A 24,585-nucleotide genomic window follows, 5' to 3' on the forward strand; every position below is an offset into this window, starting at 1 on the left:
TTGAGATGCCAGCTCCAGACAATGTCACAGCCTTGCAACGTTTTCTTGATATAGTCAACTATTTGGGCAAGTTCATTCCAGATTTGAGTGAGCTTGCAGTACCACTAAGACAGCTGACCTGGTTTGAACAACACCAAAGAGCATTCGATGTCCTGAAAAAGAAAATTGCCCATTCACCCACTTTCAGATACTATGATGTGCACAAACCAGTAACTCTTTCCTGTGATGCTTCAAAGTTTGGTCTTGGTGTAGTCATTCTTCAAGAGGGAAGACCAGTAGCCTATGCATCCAGAACTCTAACCCAAACCGAGATGCAGCATGCTCAAATAGAAAAAGAGCTTTGGCGATTGTGTTTGCATGTTTGAAGTTCCATGATTATATTTATGGCCGTCCTTTTCAAATCGAGTCTGGCCACCAACCTTTGGTCACTATTTTGAAAAAGCCAATGCACAGAGCTCTTGTGAGATGGCAATGCATGATGTTAAAATTGCAAAACTTCAACCTCAATCTTGTTTACCCAAAAGGCAATCTTCTTTATCTTGCTGATACTTTATCCAGATTACCCAGAAAAAAAAAACACTGAACATCATGAAAATGAGAAACCTGAGTTTGAAGTCACGGAAGTGAAATTTTTTTCTTCCACATATCTTAATGAGCTTAGAACTCACATAGCTTCAGATTCAATTTTCCAGAAGCTCAACCACTTTATCACTGAAAGATGGCCGTCAAAGCAATCTTGTTTACCAGTAGATATGCAGCAGTATTTTCTTTGCAGAGAAGAGATTTTGATGGAAGATGGTATCATCATGAAGGGTCCAAAAGTGATTGTTCCAAAATCCTTGCAACAAGAGTATATTAAAATCTTGCATCGTCACCACCCATGAACTGATTCTACCAAAAGAAGGGCAAGAGGACTAGTATTTTGGCCTTCTATGTCAAAAGATATTGAGAAGGAAATTTCATCTTGTTCTGTTTGTAACAGTACTAAACCACATCAAGAAAAAGAACCACTTCAGCTAAACCAGATTCCTGAATTACCTTGGTCAGCAGTAGCTACAGATACTTTTGAATGAAATGGTCAAAATTACTTGGTGTTAGTAGACTTTTATTCAAATTGGTTCAAGATTGACCTACTTCCTAACCTAACTTCTAGTACTGTCATTATGAAATTGAAGAGGCATTTTTCTGTCCATGGTAGTCCACACAAAGTAATTTCTGACAATGGTGCACAGTTTACAAGTAAGCAGTTCAAAAGATTTGCTGAAATGTGGGACTTTGTTCATGTTACTATTAGTCCTGAATACCCACAATCTAATGGCTTGGCTGAACGTACAGTTCAAAGTGTGAAAGAGCTATTGGAGATATCCATATAAGATAATACTGATGTTTTTCCTTAATCTGCAGAATCTCAGAAACATTCCTCACAACAATTTACTTGCTTCACCTGCTCAGAGACTAATACTGAGGCAAACCAGAACCACACTACCAATCAGTAAGAATTTGTTGATTCCAAATGCTAAAAATAACAAAGCAGTAACAGCTCAACTCCTAAAGAAGCATTTGTCCCAAAAGTCCTAAATTGACAAAACCAGCAAGCCTCTGAATTCATTAAAAGGAGAGATAGTAAGGATGCAGACAGCAAAAGGATTTGTCCGAATAGGACTCGCAAAACACTTGTGTGAGAAACTGAGATCGTACATCAATGAGTCGCAAGGGCTGGAATTCAGACGGAATCAGAAACATTTACTACCAGTGTCAGAGCCAGTGTTACAGCATCTTGCTTTTAATGGAGACTCTAATTCTCTGAGTGATTTGTCCGATGTTCCTTTTCCAGACACTGTTTCATCATCTGTTCCTGAAAGTATCCCTGAAAATCCTGAAGCAGAAGATTCCCCAGTGACTATCCCTATTGCTAAACCAAGTTCTGATTATAATATTACGAGGTCAGGTCATATCTCAAGACCTAGTCCCATATACATGGCAACCTGGACATGATTGTTATTGTTTGTATATGTCTGTATGATTTGCATGCTCATCTAACTGTCATTTTCATTTGCATGACAGAGTAGTCCAAGGGGGAGCATGTAGATCAGAGTGTGTGTTGTACCTTTAAGACCCATTCCAGTCTATGGGCATGTGCATATAAGTACTGAGAATGTGCAAGCAAGAGTGCCATTTTGAGTGAGCAGCCGAAGTGAAAGAATGTACGTGGGTAGCAGTCAGTCAGTTAGTTAATTTGTTTAGGTTTTATGTTCCACTCATCCATCTTGATGTATTTGTGTGTAATAAACATCTTAAATGAACACCCAAGCCTCATCTTCTTATTTGAATACACAAGACAAGTGGCATTGCTCATAGACTTCAGCTCTGTATTTAATACGGTGATACTAATGCAGCTGATAGAAAAACTGGCACATTTAGGAATCAGTAAACATCTCTGTAACTGGATCCTGGACTTCATGATTGAGTGACCACAGAGGGTGTGTTCAAGTAAGAACACATCAAAGTGCATTGCAATTAATATTGGGGTCCCACAGGGATGTGTTCTAAGCCCACTGTTATTCATCATCCTGACCCACGACTGCTATGCTAAGCACAAGTCCGACCATATCATCAAGTTTGCTGATGACACCACAGTCATGGGGCTCATCACAAAGGAGGATGAAAGGGCATTCAGAGAGGAGGTGACATCTCTGATCAGTTGATGTGAGGTGAACAACCTTGACCTGAATGTGAGCAAGACCAAGGTCATTACCACTGACTTCAGGAAAAGGAGAACAAACCACCCAGTGCTCAGGATCAATGGTGAGAGGGTGGAGAGTGTTAAGATTATGAAATTCCTGGGTGTACATATATCAGAGGATTTCTCGTGGTCAGGAAACACCAGCCAACTGGTCAAGAAAGCGCACCAACACCGTCACTTTTTAAGAAGGATGAAAAAAGGCAAGCTTCCTCCTCATATTCTCTACACCTTCTATAGAGGTGCAATAAAGAGCATCCTCACCTGCATCTTTACAGTGTGGAATGGAAGCTGCACAGTTACAGAAAGGAAGATGCTACAAAATGTGGTGAGGGTTGCAGAGAAGACAACAGGATCCAGTCATCCATCGATACAACTTTATTCTGCAAGAAGCATCCAAAAGGCCACCAAAATAATACAGGACACTACGCATCCTCTGCATGGACTGTTTAAGCATCTGGCATTTTGTAGGAGATATCACACCATCTGCCGCAGGACTACAAGAGTCAATAACAGTTTCAACCCTACAGTGATTAGACTTCTGAACTCAGGCACTAGTCCCAGGGATGAGGACACATAATAAGACAATTTTTATTTATCTGTGCAATATATACTTACATTCCAAGTAAGTGCAACATTTATTTATTATATCCATAGTCAGTATTATTTAATACACTCAAGTGTAATATTGGACAAATAACGTAGACATTTCATTCTGTAGTGTGTTTTGTATTACTTTAAACAGGGTAGTTAATTTAACTCAGGGGAGATAGCAAAACACCGACAAACTGGAACTAAAAACCAAAAAGGCAAATAAAGTCCAAGAACACTGGCACGGCAAAGGAAGCCAAATAACCCTTTATTGTTGTTTGTTTGGAGGGTATTCTTTTCATATATGAGTGTTGGTAAATGTCTCTGCTCTTTCTTGCATGTTTTGGAACTAGTATTGGACTTGTTAGTTATGTTTATTCCTCTACTTGTATGTGTTGTTTCACTTTCCTTTGTAATCTCAAGAATTGAGCTGATGCACAAAATTTTGTTTAGGCTACATGAGTGCAATTTTAAATGACAATAAATTTACTTTGGCTTTGAATTTGACAAGAACATTACAAGCAAGTGAAATAAATTAACACAGATCACAAACATCTTTTAATAAGCTTTACTTACAGAAAGGAAAACAAATGACTTTTTTATGCTGAATAGTAGCAAAGAAAAACACTACAAGGAGAATATTCATCTAACACCAATATGATAAGACATGTAAAAATGTAAATTCTGGGCAAACTTATTTTACTTTGACTGGAGACTAAATAAAAGTGTTTCTATCTACCCAAACAGTTCCAATCATATGGTGCATTTTTAATATATAAATTATTTGTAAAAAATAATGTGTAAGCAACTTCACTAATACATGCAGAACTCATTTTTATACATTTCTGACAAATAAAATGTTAATAGTTTTGCATTCCTAATGCCAAGGGATACCAATTTCTGCAGAAGGTATTGTGGCATCTAGGAGTATCTGTAAATGTATACTACTCTCAAAAACACCTCCACTATGAGTTGGCAAAACTCAACCAGCCAAGTATCATAATTCCCAAACTGCATTCCCTGAAAAATGTCAAAAAAATACACTATAACTGTGTAAGTGTTTTTGTAGGGAGCAAGCCTCCTACAACTCTGTGGGACACAAGCCCCATCCCCCAACATATATAAACTCCACAGTCAAATCAACATGAAGAAGAATAAAATTCCCTGAAAAGGGCACTACTGTGGGAAGAACTCACCTGCAGTGGTTTTCTGTGAAAGAACTTTGATCATCGGAAGGTTAAACTTTGGGTAAATAAGGCTTGAGGGTTCAGTCTTTGCCCACCTGTAGGTTACCTCAGTCTTATAAAAGATTAATTACCTTCTGCAATTACTTATGAAGAGAGGGTAAACATATCAGAAATTCAAGTTAAAATAACATACTTCAAAAGCAACACAATTTGCATCAGTTAAGGAATGTAATTTTACTTCACTGTTACCTTTCCTCTAGCGTTCTGTTCTGGTTTAAATAAAATAATATAACATTTGGGAATGAAAATACAAACGAGCAAGGCCATGCTAGAAGAAAGGATGGTAAATATTTCTACAGCAACCATATTCTTTCCTTTGGTGCTCAGGTAGGCAGGAATAAATGACAGCCATACAGTAATAAACACAAGCATGCTGAATGTTATGTATTTAGTTTCATTAAACCTGTCAGGTAAATTTCTTGCAAAGAATGCAACAATAAAACAAGTGCTGGCTAAGAATCCCAAGTAACCCAGCATGCAGTAGAACATGATGGTAGAACCTTCATGGCACTCAATTATTATTTTTCCAGGTTCAGAGTTCATATTATTCTGTGGGAATGGAGAAGTGGTACGCAGCCAGGTTACACATATAATAACCTGCATCAGGGAACTAAATACAACAATTGAGCTGGGTAGCCATCTTGATCCCACCCACCTTTTCAACTTACTGGATGGCTTAGTAGCGTTAAAGGCAACAACAACAATAACAGTCTTTGCCAGGACAGAGGAAATGCAAATAGAAAATATAACACCAAAGGCAGTCTGTCGAAGGAGGCAGGTAATTTTCCTTGGATGGCCAATGAATATAAGGGAACAAAGAAAGCACAGGGTGAGAGAGACTAGGATAACATAGCTGAGTTCTTGGTTGTTGGCTCTAACGATTGGAGTGTCACAGAACTTAACAAAGATAACAAGAACGGATACGGTGATGAAGGAAGATGCAATTGATATGACTGTCAAAGATGAACCCAATGAGTCTTCAAAGGAGAGGAAATCAATGGCTTTATTAATGCACTTCTCTCGTTTCTCATCTGACCAGAGATCTTCAGGGCATTTTATGCACTCACTAGCATCTGAAAAACAAAATGTTCATCAAATATGGCAAATTAACATGGAGAAAGTTCAGAATAACTGTGCAAGATGCTGTGTTAAATATCTATTTTCTGTACATATAATTTCTACTTAAAATAATTGCAAGGTAGAATGCAAAAATTAAAATCACAGTGTTTTCATTAATTAGTTGTTAATGTATAACATCCCATGATAATAAGATGACCAGTGACTCAGATAAATTCCCAGAGTGTAATAAAAACAAAGGAAGTTTTCACACCATACCACTGCATCATCAGGCATTAAAAGGTTTCTTTCACATACAGTACTCATTAAATAATGAATGGTCACAGTCACATGTTAAAAAACATATAATAAAAGTACAGCAATTTCATCTAAAATGTTTGCATTTCAAAACAGAAGTAATTCACATGGCTTAATTTAAACCAGGGGTGTGGTCTGCTCTAAAAAGGAAATCGACATGTACTCGTGCCTCTCAGTTAAAGAAACAATGTCAGCCCTTATAATATTTTATTTAAGAACAGTTAACACTGCAAACTTAAATCTATGGGCAACACCCTTGTCCCAAGAATGCTTGTATACAGCATTGGTGCCTACTCCTCTCCTAATATCTGATAGATGTTGACATATCCTTTCTTTTAATTTTCTGTTAGTTTTACCAATATAGAAGGCAGGACATTCCTCACATAGCGCTATATATTCTAAGTGTTCGCTATCACAGTCCACATATTGACATAGAATAAATTATTTATTTAATCATCCCCTTTGCAGTATTAACTGTTCTTAAAAAATATTAGAGGGGGTGACATTGTTTCTTTAACTGAGAGGGAAGAGTACAGGTAGAGTTCCTTTTTTAGAGCTGACCATTGACCCAGCTTAAATGAAACTGTGTCAATTAAATCTGTTTTGAAATGTAAACATTTCAGATGAAACTGTAGTTTTGTTGGATGTTTTATAACATGTGACTGCAACCATTTGTTAGTTAATGAGTACTGTATGGGCAGGATTCAGGAAGCCTCCGTGTAAGAGTTAGAACTCTTACACGGAGGCTGCAGTTAAACGGTGTGATGTCAGCATGTCATGCATATGCATGAGGTGCATGAGGCATGCTGAATCACACCGTAACTCTTACACGGTCCGTGTAAGACAGTAGGGGGCGTGTCCATAGGCTAAGCCCTGCAAGCGGACACGGCCCTGGAAGTCTAGAATGGCTGAAAGTAAACAGCCACGAAAGAGGCCATGGAAATGTGAATAAACACACTACACAACACATGCCCCCACAGACCAGCAATGTAAAAAGTGAACAGATGTTATAAAATGAAAATAAAAACTGTTTTATTTTTTTTAAACCCCGTAAATGTTTGCTACTGTGTCCGCTCGTGTGCGCGGGTGTGCTACTAGCACAACTGCAGTTAGCAATCAGTGGAAAAGGATATAAGAACTAAATATGCAAAGTAAGCCAAGAAGTAATAGCATAGTGGTAGAGTTGTCGGCTTAAGAGCAGGCAGGCAAGGTTCAAGCCCACGCAACAACCTTTTTTTTTTTTTTTGTAAATAAGCACTAAAAAGGCCCCTGACAGTACTGTACAAATGTAAAAGTATTTCCTTTTTTTAAAATGGAATGAAATGGAGCATATATTTCAAGTAATACAATAAAAAAATTATTTAGAAATGTAGTGATAGCTAAGCTGCTGTGAGACAGAGTGCCCGTAGCTGAGTAGTGTTTCAAAGGCTGCAAATTGCTTGCCCGTAGCTAAGCACTGGTTTAACAGGCTCAAACTGTGTGCAACTAGCTGTGCTTAGCTGAACATGTGTGTTACTAGCCAATTAAGGTTTAACCCAGCGCACACCGTTTGCGCGGAGGTGCGTGCCGCGCCCACAAGCTAACCGCCGGTGCGCATGCGTTAGCTCCGCGCAAACGAGCGCAGACCTGGTTTTAAGTGCTTAAAAGTGCCTTTGGCACTTTTGATTGACAGGTCCTGTACTCATTTTGAAAGAAAAATAAATTCCCACTGTCAGTCTCGAACCCAGGACCTCTGTAACACTAGTCTGTATGACCTACCACTAAGCCATGACTCTCATACACGAATATAGTGCTAAAATAAATATAACATGTAATAGCAGGAATCAATATAAAGGCAATATAGGATGTGTACTACCCAAAGCATGTCAGGTAGATTTTTAATGCCCGAATTACTGGATCCCCATACTAGTTTAGTGTTAACAGAAACAGCCCTGCTAATTGTTAGCTTGTACATAATAATGTAAGGTAATGTACATATATGAAGGTATGTATATGTTCACATACATATATATATATATATATATATATATATATATATATATATATATATATATTAATACATATGAAATATAGTGGTAGGTGTCAGTATCCATACACACTCACTACAGGAAACAGTGAAGATAAATGCAGCAACCAGAATCTGCAACACAGCCTGACTCCTGTGAGACCTACTAACCCCTTTAACTGCTTAAAGGTGCCTCCAGCACTTTGATTGATAGGCCCTGTACTCAATTTGAAAGCAAAATATAAGCATACTAGTAGGCCCTACCACAAGACCATTGTAACACTAGTCTGTATGACCTACCAGTAAGCCATGACTCTCATACAGGAATATAGTGCTAAAATAAGTAGAACATGTGATAGTAGGAATGAAGATAAAGGCAATATAGGATGTGTACTACCCAAAGCATGTCAGGCAGACTTTTACTGTCCCAGTTACTGGATTCCCATACTAGTTTAGTGTTAACAGAAACAGCCCTGCTAATTGTTAGCTTGCACCCAATAATGTCAGCTAATGTACATATATGAAAGTATGTATATGTACACATATATATATATATATATATATATATATATATATATATATATATATCAATACATATGAAATATAGTTGTAGGTGTCAGTATGCATACACACTCACTACAGGGAACAGGTGAGAGAAATGCAGCAACCTGAATTTACAACAAAGCATGAAGCATGAGAGATGTACTAACCTTCACACTCACAGAACACTGTCGACAGCATACCAGCATGGTCCACGCCCTTACAATCTGAAAGGGCAACGCCTATCTCACATACCCTTTTATAGCACTGTCCTGAAATCACAGTGAGACATGCAATCAGTACAGACCTGGCTGCATGCAATTAGCAAATGCTGCCTTACAATTGGTGCAGAGGCCATCACATGGACCTATGCAGATACCTACAAAAGCATCCAGTACTCACACTCCACACATGCAATACATTCATTGCACAAAACCGACAGAGAAAGAGAGAGAGAGACAGAGAGAGAAAAAAAAAAGAAATAAAGACAGCCAGCAACAAAACCAGCAGCAGCAGCAAACAGCAAGTAGCACCACTGACACAGCAACAGCTGACACAAACACAGGTAATGCAAAGTAGCAGGTTAATACTGTGTTTACTGTGAAACCTCCAAATGTATCATAGGTCACTATCTATAGGTATGTCCATGAGATAGGTTGTGTGTACATAGTCCTGATATATATACATATGTAATATTGCTGTACATGTCGTCCATACTTAAAACTTCCATAGCTTAGAACACAAGGCCAGTTATGCATATGATGCAGTAGTTCCCAGGGTCAGTAGAGGTTCCTCCTCATTGGTGTGGGACCACTGTGTATGTATGGCACTGTTCAGGTACATATCCTGTAGTATGGCCAGGGTTTAATATCCGTCTGTAATGTGGTGCTATGTCCTCTAGGGGTGAACATATCACACATCCAGGGATACCATTTTGTGACAGTGATGCTGTGTGTTCTGCAATGTTGAGGGTGGCCCTCACCTGGACATGTGAGATGATAGGGAGGTTACAGTCATCTGTGATAACTAATTCCACTTGTGTAGGAGAATGGGGGGGGATACCTGCACCTAAACTGTCTGCAACAATGTTGCCAATATCTGTGCATTTGGTGAATGTGAAGCATCTTACCACTGCTGACTACAGATGCCTTGCCTTCATGTGAATCTGCCCTGTGCTGCAGTAGCCTCCTGCTATTGTTATACAATGTGCCTGTATCTGTAGTCCACTGGACAGTATAAATAAGTGGTGTGCATACTGTCTGGGTTAGATATGTGTGTGCACATTACATGCACTATGTGGGATGTCTGTGGTAAGCTTTTGCAAAGGGGCCAGCAGTGTGTGTTGTGGCTTCCACTGGCCCAGTGGGCTGCATGGATAGCATCACAGTCCTAACTAGTGAACAACTGTGTAATTACATACATACATAGCAAGGTAGTGTACTGTGCTTGTGGTGTTGTTGGGATATGTATATCCAGGCTGAGTAATGTGTGTCCACATCACAGGGTTGGATGGCAACACACATACAGTATGTAGGGATGAACACCCAGAGTGTTTCAGACGTGTTGCCTGTGCAGAAATATCTGGCCATTACCTGTGCATCCCCCACAACACACACACATGCAACATATGGGAGAAGTACTATAGCAGTACACATAGGTTCATAGGTTCATACTAGGGTATTTGCCCTAGGGCATTGATAAGCCTAGTAGAATGTGTTTGTCTTTTGCTACCCAATCAAAGGTTATGTTGCTATGCCCTTTTCCGAGGTTAGTATACTGTGCCTCTGTCTAACAGTGACATAGACGTGATACCCGGGGTACAACTATGATCTCCATCCACTCATCCAGATTTCTATGGAAGAGAGTCAATGAGGGACTCTGTCTAACCTGTACTGTGAGTTCATTACAGAGTGAAGGGAGCCTCTGGGTTAGGAATATGTCCCTCCAGCATGTCCTATTTCTGTCAGTGATAAGGTTCAGGTCTCCTGAGTGTGTGGCTGTATGGGAGTTTGATTTCCTGAGGTGCAGCATGTCCATTACTTCTGGGTTGGACATGGCTGTATATGGCAGGCACAGAGTGCCTCTGAACAGGCAGTATGCCACTGAGTCTAGCTGGATTTTCTTTAACTGGGCAGCATATGGCATCTGTTTGAGCCCTTTGATCCTCCTGATGAGGTACTGTTGGGTTTTTTCCAGTTGCTGTAGGTGTCTGGTTAGGTACATCCCAAAAGGGGCATTGTACTCAATTATAGGCCTGATGATGGATGAGTAAAGAGGCACAATGACCTCCCCTGCTGTACATGTGAATCCCTTCATGATTAGCTGGGCTATATAACATGTCTTTCAATCCACTTTGGCCACGTGGTTGACAAATGACAGATTGCTATCAAGTTTGTTCCCCAGGTCCCCAATTACTTCTTCTGTACTCAATGGCTTAACACCTATGTGGTACTTTGCCACCAATGTGGAGGTGTGAGAATCTTCGATGAATATTGATACTCCCCCTCCTTTTGTTGTTTGGTCCAAGTGTTGGGGCCGACAAGAATGGTAACAGGTATAACTTGGTAGTGCTGGTGTGCTCCTGGGAAACCTGAAACAGGTTTCTGTTACTGCACAGATATCGATGTCCATAATGCTAAGTAGAGTTTTGAGTGCATGTATCTTGTGGTCTAGACTTCTGGTGTTGAGTAGCATTACTCTTAGTTCCTCATCCTTTGTGATATGTATGGATGTGGGTTTGCCTTATGAGCCTTGCCTAATAAAGGCACTATGGGTGTAGCAAGAGCCTTTGCCAAAATCCAAAAGCCCAGGGGTGACAGGTGCAAGCTGTCCCTAGCAAAGCATTGTGGCTTGTACAGCATATCTTCCCAAGCTGACAGGCATTGGCTCACCTGTGAATGACACCAGTACTTCAGTCAATTGTTGAAAGTGATCATCTTGCCTTGATATTGTGGCATCATTCTTGGTGAGGGTAAGATGCTACTCAAGGTCAGGGTCATACTGTCTTGGGCTACATGCTCAGAGAGCTCCTTTCTGTCTCATGTCATGTAGTCCAGGGAGGTATGTGTCAGGTCATTCACACCAGCATGGACAATGAGTGAGTCATACTTGTACTTGCCTTGGAGTTACTTGAGTGTTTGTGTTATGTGGCGGGTCGTAGTGCCCGACAGGCTGCACACTGTGACCCTCTCCTCGTTAAGCCTGGTGAACGTGATGTCAGTGTGCCTGATGATAGAGGCACCTATTACAAGTGTATGAGGTGTGTTGTTTACTGTTAAGGGCTGTGAGTGTTCAGCACATTGGCTTTGTGAGATATGTGTTGCACGTGTTTGTTTTTGTGGTAGTGGTTGCTTGGGTGTCTGCTTTGGAGGTCTCTGCTGCTTAGGCAGATCTTTATTCTGAGCCTCCGAGTGTTTTTGTGTGATTATGTGTTTGTTTTGCTGTTGTGGTAGGTCTATGTGAGACTGGAATTGTAGTGAATGTGGTTTCCTTCTCCACCTGACTGGTTATGGCAGTATTGAGTAGAGAGAGCCTAGCCTCCAGTCTGGTATATGGTTGCATCACTCACATGTGTTTGAATTTGTTGTTAGGAGGAGGGGGTTGTCTGTGTACATGCGGCTATTATAACATTGCCTCTGGATTACCACACTCACCAGCTGGACTGGAGAGGAGATTGACAACTGACCTTTGGACATGCTAGAATACTATTGTGAATTCCGTAATAATTGAAAACAAGGTCCAGTGGGGAGTGAGGGTGTACTGATATTAATTTCTACTGCTGACTGATATAATAGCTTCAGTGAGCAAGTGCCAGGTAACTTAAGTGCAATGTGTTACAATTAAGTAAATGCAAAAATGACAAGCAGTCACTTTCTGTCAAGTGTAACAAGGAAATACGTACAGTAAGCAATGCAGATATCAGTAGTGATTCACAGAAGTGCTGAGAAGCTGTGTATTATGTGGAAGTAGCGTACCAGTGAAATAACAAGCTAACAAATAACAAGCATATAAACAAAGCTAGATTCAGGAGGCTTGGATGTAGTGTATGCTACAGCAAACAAGGTGTACCAATGTCAGTAAGATACAGTTCAAATATGCAGGCACTATAAACCTGAAACCAGAAGTTCCCAGCTATGAATGGCAGAGTACAGCCTATTCTCACACAAGAGTGCAGACCACAAACCTTGTTAATGTTAAATAACTGGCCTGAAGGCCAACTGCTTATACCAGAACTAATACACTTGGACACTGGGCTCTCAATCAGCAGTTCCCAACTTAGAAGGATGAAAGCTATGTGTCCTGCCACCACAGTGCTTGCCACAAACCTCCCTAATGTAAAACAACTGGTCTGAAGGCCAAGTGCTTAATCCAAAAGACTTAGAATGATAGCTACACTTTAATAAAGTTACAACCAAGCAGTAATAAGTACAATTTAATACTCCCTGTATAGAATGTGTACCATATATTGCTGACATACTCTGCTGATAACCTGTTTGTGTACTTTTCCAGGGGAATATGTCTCCGAAAAGGAACCCCGCCTACTCTGCTGCAGAGGACGAAGTGATCCACCAGAGCCTGGTGCGTGACTATGACATCCTGTTTTCACGCACCACCCAGAATCAGCAGGAGAGGTCTGCACTGTGGCAAAACCTTGTCAGCAGGATAAATGATGTTGGCATGCATGATAGGACATATGAGCAGGTAAGACATCACTGCAGTGATTTGATTAGAAATGTCCGCCAGCATGCTGCAGATATCCGCAGGCAACAGGTTGCCACAGGTGGGGGGGTGGCCACACATCCCCCCCTCACCAGACAGGAGGGGCTACTGCTAAGTGTTGTGGATCCAGCCCCAGAACAACAACAGCATCAGACGTGCATCATGATGGAGGTTGGATCCACACAGCAGCAAGACACCGAGCGTGCAGGTAAGATGTCATAGTTATTTATTTTTTGTTATTTATTTTACATTTGTTGACCGGGCTAGTCTAGCTGGATATATGTCCATTTTCAGTAGAGGCCCGGGGAGAAAAGCTCCACACATAACATAATAAAGGCAGACAGACAAGTTGTTAATAAAGACATACAAAATAATAGAAATATAAATCAACTTGTTAATAAAATCAACATACATTTAAGGAACTCAAACAGTTTAAACTCATACACAATGTTCTGTCGGTTTCAAAGCAATTTTACCTAAAACATAAAGGTTATGCAATAAGGCAAAAGCCATATAGATAACAGTTAAAGCTCAGAAGGGTAGAGAAGTAGAAGGAGTATGAAAGATAAAATAATAGGGAAGAGGCAGGAGTCAAGAAGAGAGGAAAAGAAGGAAGACAGTCAAGAGGAGGTGGGAGAGATGGGAGAAGTAGGTCAGAGCATAGAAGGACAGCAAGGGAAAAGAAACAGGGTAGAAGCTAGTTTTTACACACAATGAGGAGTTAAAGGTAAAGAGAGGGTGGGGAGAGGGAAGTTAGCCTGGAGTACTACAAGAACAAAGCCAGTGGTTTTGGAAGTACAGTTTGATTTGTTGTTTGAAGAGAGGTAAGGGTGAGATTAGAGTTAACTCCTTGTATGTACATATGACTGTTCTGTACACTGTTACTTCATGCATGCATAAGGTGTGCACGTGGTATGTATCTGTCATCATGATATGTAATTGTGCATGTGTGATACTGACATTATGAGCAGCTGATGTGTATAAGGGAACTAGTGTACTACTGTACTGTATCATATGCAAAACAAATGGCACACTTGTGCCCACTGACATTACTTTCTTCATATTTCCAGGTCCCTCCCATCTAGCAATGAGGCAGGCCATACATGCTGGTGAGTGTGTTTAACATTACCTGAAAAACTATAATACTAGTAAGAGTAGTGTAACTCTGTAGTATACATGCTGGTGAGTGTGTTTAATAATACCTGCAATACCCAGGTTAACACTAGTAAGAGTAGTGTAACTCAGTACTGATGTGTGTGTGTACTGTGGGGTGTGCATGTGTGCAAGTGTGCATGTGCCCATGTGTGCATGTGTGTGTGTGTCCATGAGTGCATGTGTCCATTTCTGAATGTGTGCATTAGTATTGAAGTGCATCACTGTCAAATATGTGTTGAGACTGTAATCTGTGTTCCCTGTTTTCCTCCCGTAGGTTCTGGTGCTGCTCTGGTGACCTACAGCAGGGAACCTGAATCTTGTGCCCCAGGTACTGATGATGATGAAATGTCTATAATGGTGCAGGATGGTGTCTCTGGGTCCGCCATTGGTCAACAAATTGACAGTACACAGCTGTCAACCCCTTCAATGCGCACAGTCATCCTGCCGTTACATCCTTTGTCACCATTGTCCCTAGGTGATGGACAGTATGCATTGGGCATAGATCAGGGTTCCCTGTTTTCCTCCTATAGGTTCTGGTGCTGCTCTGGTGACCTGCAGCAGGGAACCTGAATCTTGTGCCCCAGGTACTGATGATGATGAAATGTCTATAATGGTGCAGGAAGGTGTGCCTGGGTCCGCCATTGGTCAGACAATTGACAGTACACAGCTGTCAACCCCTTCAATGTGCACAGTCATCCTGCCGTTACATCCTTTGTCACCATTGTCCCTAGGTGATGGACAGTATGCATTGGGCATAGATCAGGGTAATGTGGTACCTGTGGTACATGCATCCCCACAAAGCAGCCCTGAGCAGGGTCCTCCAATGGTACCACGCAGACAGTCGCCCATGGGTTCTCATGGGGGCACCCGTGGCCGTACTGCCTCTGGCCAACGTGCCCAAGGAGGTATGTCAACCTCCACTATGTTTCGGACTGTTATGCAGGCACAGGCGTGTATGGAAAGGTACACCAGACAGGGTCTGAGGGAGCTAAGAGCATGTCGCACAGCCATGACAGACGGCATACGTGACATTGCGAATGCTATTCGTAACTTCACAGATGTCGTTGACAGACGTTGTGGGGACATACAACAGCTGCTCCACAACCAGATGTCCATGGGCCAGGGCGATGGTGTGCGTTTGCGACATCGACGTGGCTGTATGCCGGCAACAGCACCAGCTGGCAGTGGCCACGGACGACAACAGGCCCACTCACGCACCTCAAGTGCCAGCACCAGCCCCAGCAATGCTGGGTCAGTGCTGTCATCAAGACGCCCCAGGAGACCACGTGCACGTGGCTCTGGACAGTCCCAACAGGGAACTGTGTCCAGTCAACACACCCCCACTTCCGATGACAGTACCCAGTCTGGGTTAGTACCGGATACGGTCCGTAGCACCCCTGCCAGGCACAGGTACCGTGTCCATGCCCACAGACACTGATCTGGATGACCTGACAGGTGCAGTCTGTGGCTGTCCACAAAACCCTGTACATGGCACCCATTATGTGGGACTGTGTGCGTGCTTACACACATGCAGAAATGTAACACCTAGGGCAAACACATACATACACACACTGCACCAACACTGGTCCACCCTGTACTGCTGCCCCTCACAAACACACATACACACACATGTCAATTGGTGGTACCAGTGGCTGGCTTGGGCATACCTAACCCACACCCTGTGCATATGATGACACTGTGCCACCTCCTGCATACTACAACATCAGTGCAGGAAAAGGTAAACACGTTGCTGATGCACAGGGTGACTACATAAATGTGTATAAGTAGTAACATGTTGGTAACTGTTCACTGTTCCACTATGATTGTGTGTATATCCCAGCATTCCTGCTGCAGTAACTGTATGAATGTCCTGAATTGTTATCTGCACCCATACTACTTACCAAAGTGTACCAGCTGCACACCATCACATGCTACCATTGACTATGGGAATGTGCATCATGTGCTGTTATGTAGATTCAGCTATATGTATCTGTTCTGTCACACATGCATTTACACACACCCTGCTACCCCACACATGCACACGCTCACCTGCCATTTCCATTATTTATTACCCTACATGAGTAGCTGTCGATACATGACAGGTACACATTTGAAAAGTACACTATGTGGATTACTACCAATTTCCTCCTCTCTACCTGTACTCACAGGGTGCAGGCAACCTCATTAGTTTAAAGGTGTAATGTGCATCAGGTACTGTGGTACCCTGATTGCCACATCAAACATGTTTTCCATACGGAATTGCACACACAGAAACATCCCACATCCACACACTTGCCACATTCAGGCTTCAAAACACTATCTAGGTATATTCTGGTACATGTGCGTGTTACAGTAGCATGTAGCACTATACTGAGTACTGGCAGTTGTCTGTTGTCATGTTGTTTGTATAGGGTGCTGTCAACATCACTGTTTGTTTAGGGAAATGTGCACCCTGCAGTGCATAGCCCCATTTGGCAAAAGCCACATCCCACCCCCAGCATTGTGCACACACACTAACCCCACCCACACTAAAACACATACTTTCCATTTGCAAGATTCAAACCCCTACCTAACAGTTTTATGACACTAGAGACAGACACATTAGCAGAGTGTGCTATTTGCATTAGTGGGAGCAATCCTTTCTAATGCTGTACTTAGAGGGTGCTGACATCATCTGTGTTTAGGAAGAGGGATGTGCACCCTGTAGCGTGTTCTCCCAGTTGGCAAGAGGCACTTTTCCCTCACAGCATTATGCACACACACAAACCCCACTCATACATTCCCTTTGCAGGATTCAAACCCCTGCCTAATTATGTTATGATACTGGAGAAAGACGCATTAGCAGAGCGTGCTACACAAATTACTGGAGAACTTTAATTCAGGTACTATAGTTATAGAGTGCTGACATCATCAGTGTTTCAAAAGGGGAATCTGCATCCTGTAGTGTACTGTCACAGTTGCTAATAGGGGCATTTCTCACACACACATCGATGTGTTTGAGGTTTGCATATGTGGGGGATCCAGTACTCCAGTGTGATTAGTATATGGTTCGATTGCAACAATGAGGGATATACTTCAAGTGGTGAGCATTTTGTACTCATGTTTGTGATGATCAGGTCCAGTATATTTGCCCCTCTTGTGGGAATGTTGACTACCTATTCCATAGCTAAAGAGTTTCTGAACTATGGGAACCCTAGAGCTTGGGTATTGTGGCTTGAGTAATGTTCACAGTCTGTTTGGGTAGTTGATGTCACCCAGTATGATGGTGTTTGCAGAGAAATCTATACTCTCCTGTGTCATCATGAAGGCTGTGTGGGATTCCTGAGTTTGAGAGGGTGATGTAAGAGCTCCTCTGTGTCTCTTTCCATGTGGTCCAGGGAGGTACGTCTCAGGTTGTTCACACCAGCATGGACAATGACTGCCTCATACTTGTACTTGCTGTGGAGTGACCTGAGTGCTTGTGTTATGTGGCACATTCTATCACCCGACAAGTAGCTAAATGTGACCCTCACCTTGCTCAGTCTGGAGGGCGGGACGTCAGTGTGTCTGACTATGGTATCACCTATTATAGGTGTGTCACACATTGTGTTTGGCCTTATGGGCTGTGCCTGTTATTAACACTGACATTGTGAGGTCTGTGTTGCTTGAGATATGTGTTCATGTGGGATGCAGCGTGTCTGGCCATGTCATTTCTGTCCGTGGTCTGGTAAGTATCACCTTTGGTGACATAGGTATTCATATGTCAGCTGGTGAGCATTTGCAGTGTTACCTACTGATAGTGGTACAGCTTGTTTGTTGTACAATGGACTACATGCAGCCCTGCTTACAGTAGCTATGTTTGCATGCATGTTTCCTTGCAGTTACCCTGGAATACTGATCTGACCTGCCATGCAGAGTTACACAGCTTCTGTGGACTCCTAGTGACATCTGCATAGCTTACTATATGTATGTTCATGTCTCACTTGACAGAATGTCACTGTTCCTCCTGTGCACATGTACGTTGCCTGTGACACTTTGCATATGACTTACCTGGCATCTGTCCACGTGAGCAGTCATATATGCCACTGCAGGACTCTAAACCTGATGATGCACACACTCAAAACATTCCTCAGCATGGAGAATATCATTATCTGTGCAGTAACAGATACCAGATTCAGGGCTACCAACAGCACTCCAGCGCTACCAAGTTATACCTCATACCATGCTTTTCAGGCCCAAAACTTGCACAAAACCACAGAAGGAGGGGGTGTATTGATATTCATCCAAGATACCCACACCTCCAGGTTGGTGGCAAAGCACCAAACATCAGAGACTATCCATATTCAGGTAACAATGGGTAAAACTGCCTTCCAGGTTATAGCCTGCTACAGACCACCCTCACAAACACAAGAACCGCACTTGGCCTTCCTGAAAACAGTTGGAAATATATAGGTCTGTCCATACACCATTATATTGGGTGGGTTAAACTACCCAAACATAGACTGGGAGCATGACTGTAGCTCCAACACCCTAGCCCACAGATTACTGGAATTTATATACCAATATGCTATGGAACAACTTGTTACCACTCACATGAGGGGAAAACATACTGAACCTGATCATCACCAACATGGGGACTCTATGCTCCAGACCAGAAGTGTATCCCTCACTGGTAAGATCAGACCATAAACTGATCTCACTGGATATTCACATCCCAAGGCCACCCCCTGCACAGAAGAATACAGTCAACAACTCATGTCAAGCATGTTCACACTCCTCATAAATGATGTGGAAACCTTCAAAGCCCCCAGGCCTGTTGAAAATATGGACCAGACTGCAGATACCTGTATAAAGGCATTCTATGGACACATTCAGGAATGCATGGATCATGCAATCCCAAATGAAAGCAAGACCCAATCCTCCAAAGGCAGACGTCCTGTGTGCTGGACACCAGCCATAAACAAACTATACAATAGAAGGATGAAGCTACTACATGATACAACAAACTCCCAAAATGTGAAAGCATCACTGATGAGTATTAGAAGACAACTACAGGCACTCATAAGATTGTCTAAGGCCATCTTTGAGAGAAGATTCCACAAGACACTGAGGATAATCACAAGGCTTTCTGTAGTTATGTTAGGAACCTGGGTGGTAATACCCAGATATGCTCAGAGGTAGTCCAAGATGTCACACGAAATACCAAACACACAGACATTGCCATCATCCTAGTGGACAGGTTCACTGCTACCTTCTCCCCCCCTCCACACCAAAAGGGCAAATATTTCTCCCAGCAGAGTGCTGCCCCCCCTGACATCTCAGATGCCCAGGTAAGAGCTGCCCTCTCCAAAGCAATAAACACTGCATCAATGGGACCAGACAGTGTCTCAGGCTGTGTCCTACATGAACCCCAAGAAGAGTTACACCCAGACATAACACTACTGTTCAATCCCAGCCTTACTACATGATATGTGGCCAAAGAGTGGCGTACAGCAACAGTGGTCCCTCTACATTCAGGTGGTGCCTTAACAGATCCTGGACACTATTCACCCCATACGTCTGAATAGCTTGGTCTGCAAAGCTATGGCAAGGATCATCATGAACCTCATAAATATAGATATTGGGGACCTACAGACACGTCATCATACACAGTTTGGCTTTGTTAATGGCAGATCCTGCCTCTCAAACCTGTTTGATTTCTTTGAAACAGTCACCAAGGCCACTGTCAAGGGGAAGGTGGTCTACACAGCCTACCTGGACCTTGCATAAGCCTTTGATACAATACCCCACTTGTGCATTCTAGGGAAGCTCACCAGTGTACATATTAACCGCTATGTCACTACAGATATTGCATAGTGGCTCAAGGGCAGAACACACATGGTTAGAATTGCTGGAGCCGTGTCAGCCTCAAAACCAGTTACAAGTGGTGTCCCACAAGGTTCAGCCCTGGGATCTGTCTTGTTCAGTATATATTTATCAGAGCTACAGGCCAACATGGAAGTACTGTGGCTGAGCAAGTCGCAGATGACTGCAAACCGGACGCCATAATCAACTCTCTAGCTAACACACACATCCTCCAAAAGGGCCTCTTGGAAACACACGACTTGTGCCACAGCCATGGCCTCAAGCTGAATGCCAAAAAGTGTATAGTCATCCCCTTTTTCAAAAACAAAGTGACCACAAAGTACCACATATGTGTTAGTCCATTAAGTGCAGACGAAGGAATTATGGACCTTGGGGTACACAGGTTGATAGCATTCTCTCATTTGACAACAACATGGCCAAAGTGGTTAGGAAAACATTTTATATGGGCCACATCATCATGAAGGGATTCACATGTAGATCAGGGGAGGACATTGTGCCTCTTTACTCATCCCTCATCATGCCCATAATTGACTACGATGCCCCTGTCAGCATGCACCTTACTAGACACCTGCAGCAACTGGAAAGACCACAAAAGTACCTCAACAAGAGGATCAAAGGGCTCAAACAGATGCCACATACTGACTGGTTAAAGAAACAGCAGCTCTACTCAGTGGCATACTGCCTCTTCATAGGCAATCTGTGCCTGGCATATAAAGCCATGTCAAACCCTGACTTAATGGCCATGCTGCACCTCAGAATATCCAGATCCCATCAGGCTACACGCTGGAAAGACGTGAACCTCAGGAGTGATATACATAGGACATGCTGGAGGGACACATTCATAACTCAGAGGCTCCCGTCACTCTGGAATAGTATCCCAATAGAGGTTAGGCAGAGTCACTCAGTGACTATCTTCAAGAGGGATATTAATGACTGGATGTGACATTGTATGTTTACCCTGGGTATCACTTATGTGTCACTGTTAGACAGAGGCACAGTATACTAACCTTGGAAAAGGGCATAGCAAGATAGATTTACAATGCATGGTGAAAGCCACACACATTCTGGCTAGGTGTATAAATGCCCTAGGGCAGATAGCCTAGTATGAACCTATGGACCTATGTATCTTGTTCACCATTGGCCCTATGTGCTGTTAATCACCAATGCAATCTCAATACTATGGTAGCATGTGCAAAGGTCAGTTGTCAGTCACCTCTATGGTACAGTTGTGGAATATGTGAGTCATGTAGTAATGTCACAGCTGCCACATGTACACAGTCAACCCTATCCCCTACCCATGGATGTACAACACATGTATGAGATAGAAACACATGGCCAAACTGTGGACTAAGCACTCTGAACCCAGTACTGGCATAACCTGTCAGTTGGCATGAAATACTACAGTGACTGCAATACCAGTCTGATGTGGACCTACACTGACAGCAATACAAGCACGGAAACACACCGGGCCATTCGTGGAGCCTAAGGATAGCATCCTGCCTGAGCGGCAGACACCTCTGCAGCTGGCACACAGGCATACATTAGGCCTGAACACAGCAAGCATAACACATAGCACACAAATCCTGTGTGCCAAACAAGCACAGTCTGTACAGCTATACAACACTACTGCTGCAGTTGTGTTAGGTACTTTTATTGTCCAGTACAGTGAGGTCATGCTCACCAGGCTGGACAAGGTGAAGGTCACAGTGATATGCTCATGGGGCACTATGGTCCACCACATAACACAAGCATACAGGTCAGTCAGATGCATGGACACATATGACTCAGTCATTGTCCATGCCACTACAGCTGATGTGTGATGTCCCTCACTGGGCTACATGATAGGGAACATGGAAGGGCTCACTGAGCAAGTGACACAGGCTGGTAGAACCCTGACCTTGGTTGGCATCAGACCCTCACCAGGAATGCTGACATATTACTGAATGCTAATGAATTACTGTAGCTACAACACCCTAGCTGAACGGTTCTTAGCATGCGGTCACTGCATTGCTATGGAACAACGTCTTACCACTCCCACAACAGGTGAAAACATGCAGCACCTGTTCATCAACAACATGTAGACTATATGCCCCAGACCAGGTGTGTATCCCTCACTACTAGGTTGATAGCATCTACATTCCACACTGTATATACACATCCCACATGCAGCACCTGCACAGAAGACCACAGTCATAACGTTACCCTGTGCAAATACCATGTATTCACATGTGGCAGGCATCACACATGGTAACTATTGAAGGTCACAGGTACATATGTGTATTTGGCACACACATACATCATGTGTGCATTGCCATAACTGGTTTAATCGATGTCATGCATTATTGTGAGAAACAACCCGCACACATGGGCATTCTGTGTGAGCAAAACACACGTGACATGTCTGGAATCAAAAGCCATAAATAATTGTGATATCATTTAGAAAGGGGTATGTGCATCCTGTAGTGTGTTTTCCCAGTTGCCTAAAGGGAGGTTTTTTTCATACACACTTACCCCCCTTTACACACACTTGCTGGATTCAAACCCCTACCTACCTTATGACACTAGAGACGGGCGCATTTGCAGAGCACGCTATTCGCATTAGTGGGTTATTTCTTTTCCCCTGATATACTTATAGGGTGCTGACATCATCGGTGTTTAGAAAGGGGAATGGGCATCCTGTGGTGTGTTTTCACAGTTGCCAAAAGGGATGTTCCTTTCATACACACTTACACCCCTACACACACACTTATCCCCCTTCACACACACTTACCATTTGCTGGATTCAAACACCTACCTAACTATGTTATGACACTAGAAACAGACGCATTAGCAGAGCGCTATTTGGATTACTGGGGGATTCTTTTTCTCCTGATATACTTATAGGGTGCTCACATCATCAGTGTTTAGAAAGGGGAATGAGCATCCTGTGGTGTGTTTTCCCAGTTGCTAAGAGGAACATTTGGACTAAGTGTGTGAGCATGCCCAGTTCAGCCTTCCCATGGCATGTTGTGTGAAAGATGTCTCATTTATCAAAGTGTGTGAGCATGCCCAGTGTGAGCTTTCCATATGTTGAACTCTGCAGCCCATCACATTTGTGGATGAGTGTGACCTTCAATAAATATCTCCAGTTTATGGTTGTGTGTTCTGTGCCATGTTGTGTAGTTGCTGTCCAAATGCTTTTTGTGTGAACACAACAGGGATTACACTGTGCCTGCAGGTTTTGCATGGGATACTTTGCATACAATTGTCAACATCCGTTCATACTGACCTAACACTGTAGTACTGTATAGTGTAGTGGTTCAGTACTTTCACTGTGGTGGACAGTATCCTGGGCTTTAGTCCTATCACTGCTTTACATTTCCATAGTGTGCACAACAGCCTGGTTAGGGTCCAGTTGTGCACATCTGCATAAAGGCGGTGCCTCTACAGACCCTGGTAATTACCGCCCCATAAGCTTAACAAGTCTAGTCTGCAAAGCTATGGAGAGGATCATAATGGAGCTCATAAACAAAGATATAGGGGACATGCAGACATTGGACCCGTCCCAGTTTGGCTTGGTCAAGGGCAGATCATGCCTTTTGAACTTGGACGACTTCTTCAAAACAGTCACTAAGGCCATTGATGAGGGAAAGGCAGTCCATACAGCCTACCTTGACCTTGCAAAGGCTTTCGACACAATACCCCACTCGGGTATTGTAGAAAAACCTACCAACTTAAATGTAAACCCATATGTCACAAGATGGGTTGCAAACTGGCTTAAGGACAGGACCCACAGGGTTACAGTTGCTGGCGCTATGTCAGACTCCAAGCGGGTCATAAGTGGTGTCCCACAGGGCTCAGTCTTTGGCCCCCTATTGTTTGTCATCTACTTCTCAGAAGTACAGGCCAACATGGGAGGACTTTGGCTGACAAAGTTTGCAGATGACTGCAAACTGGGCGCCATAGTGGACAGTGCATCAGACATGGATATCCTTCAGAAGGGACTCACGGAAACTGATAGCTGGTGCCAGAGCCATGGCCTGAAGTTAAATGCCAAAACATGTATAATCATACCCTTCGGGAAAAGCAAGGTAACCCCAAGCTACCATATAGATGGCAATCCTCTAAGCACAGAGGAGGTTATCATGGACCTGGGGACCCAAGTTGACAGTGGCCTTTCTTCTGACACTCACGTTGCTAAAGTGGCTAGAAAGACCTTCTACATTGCCCACCTGATCAGGAAGGGATTCACATCCAGATCTAGTGAGGTCATTGTTCCCCTGTACTCTTCACTTATCAGACCAATGATCGAGTACAATGCCCCATTCTGGATGTATCTCACCCGACATCTGCAGCAATTGGAGAGACCCCAAAAGTCCCCCACCAAAAGG

At 42.9% G+C, this 24,585-nt stretch overlaps 1 protein-coding gene across 1 annotated transcript in view; it reads right to left on the reverse strand.

The window, feature by feature from the left end:
* Positions 1 to 4,752: 4,752 nt before the first annotated feature.
* LOC122797857 (vomeronasal type-2 receptor 26-like) overlaps positions 4,753 to 24,585 on the reverse strand; it is a 162,140-nt gene continuing 142,307 nt past the window's right edge. Inside the window, exon 3 of the mRNA XM_044066379.1 lies at positions 4,753 to 5,651. Coding sequence (XP_043922314.1) covers positions 4,753 to 5,651 — 899 coding nt within the window. The remainder of the gene's footprint in view (positions 5,652 to 24,585) is intronic.

The sequence above is a fragment of the Protopterus annectens genome, chromosome 3.part1 (genome assembly GCF_019279795.1).
Source record: "Protopterus annectens isolate FY-2018-M chromosome 3.part1, PAN1.0, whole genome shotgun sequence".
Taxonomy (NCBI): Eukaryota; Metazoa; Chordata; order Ceratodontiformes; family Protopteridae; genus Protopterus; species Protopterus annectens.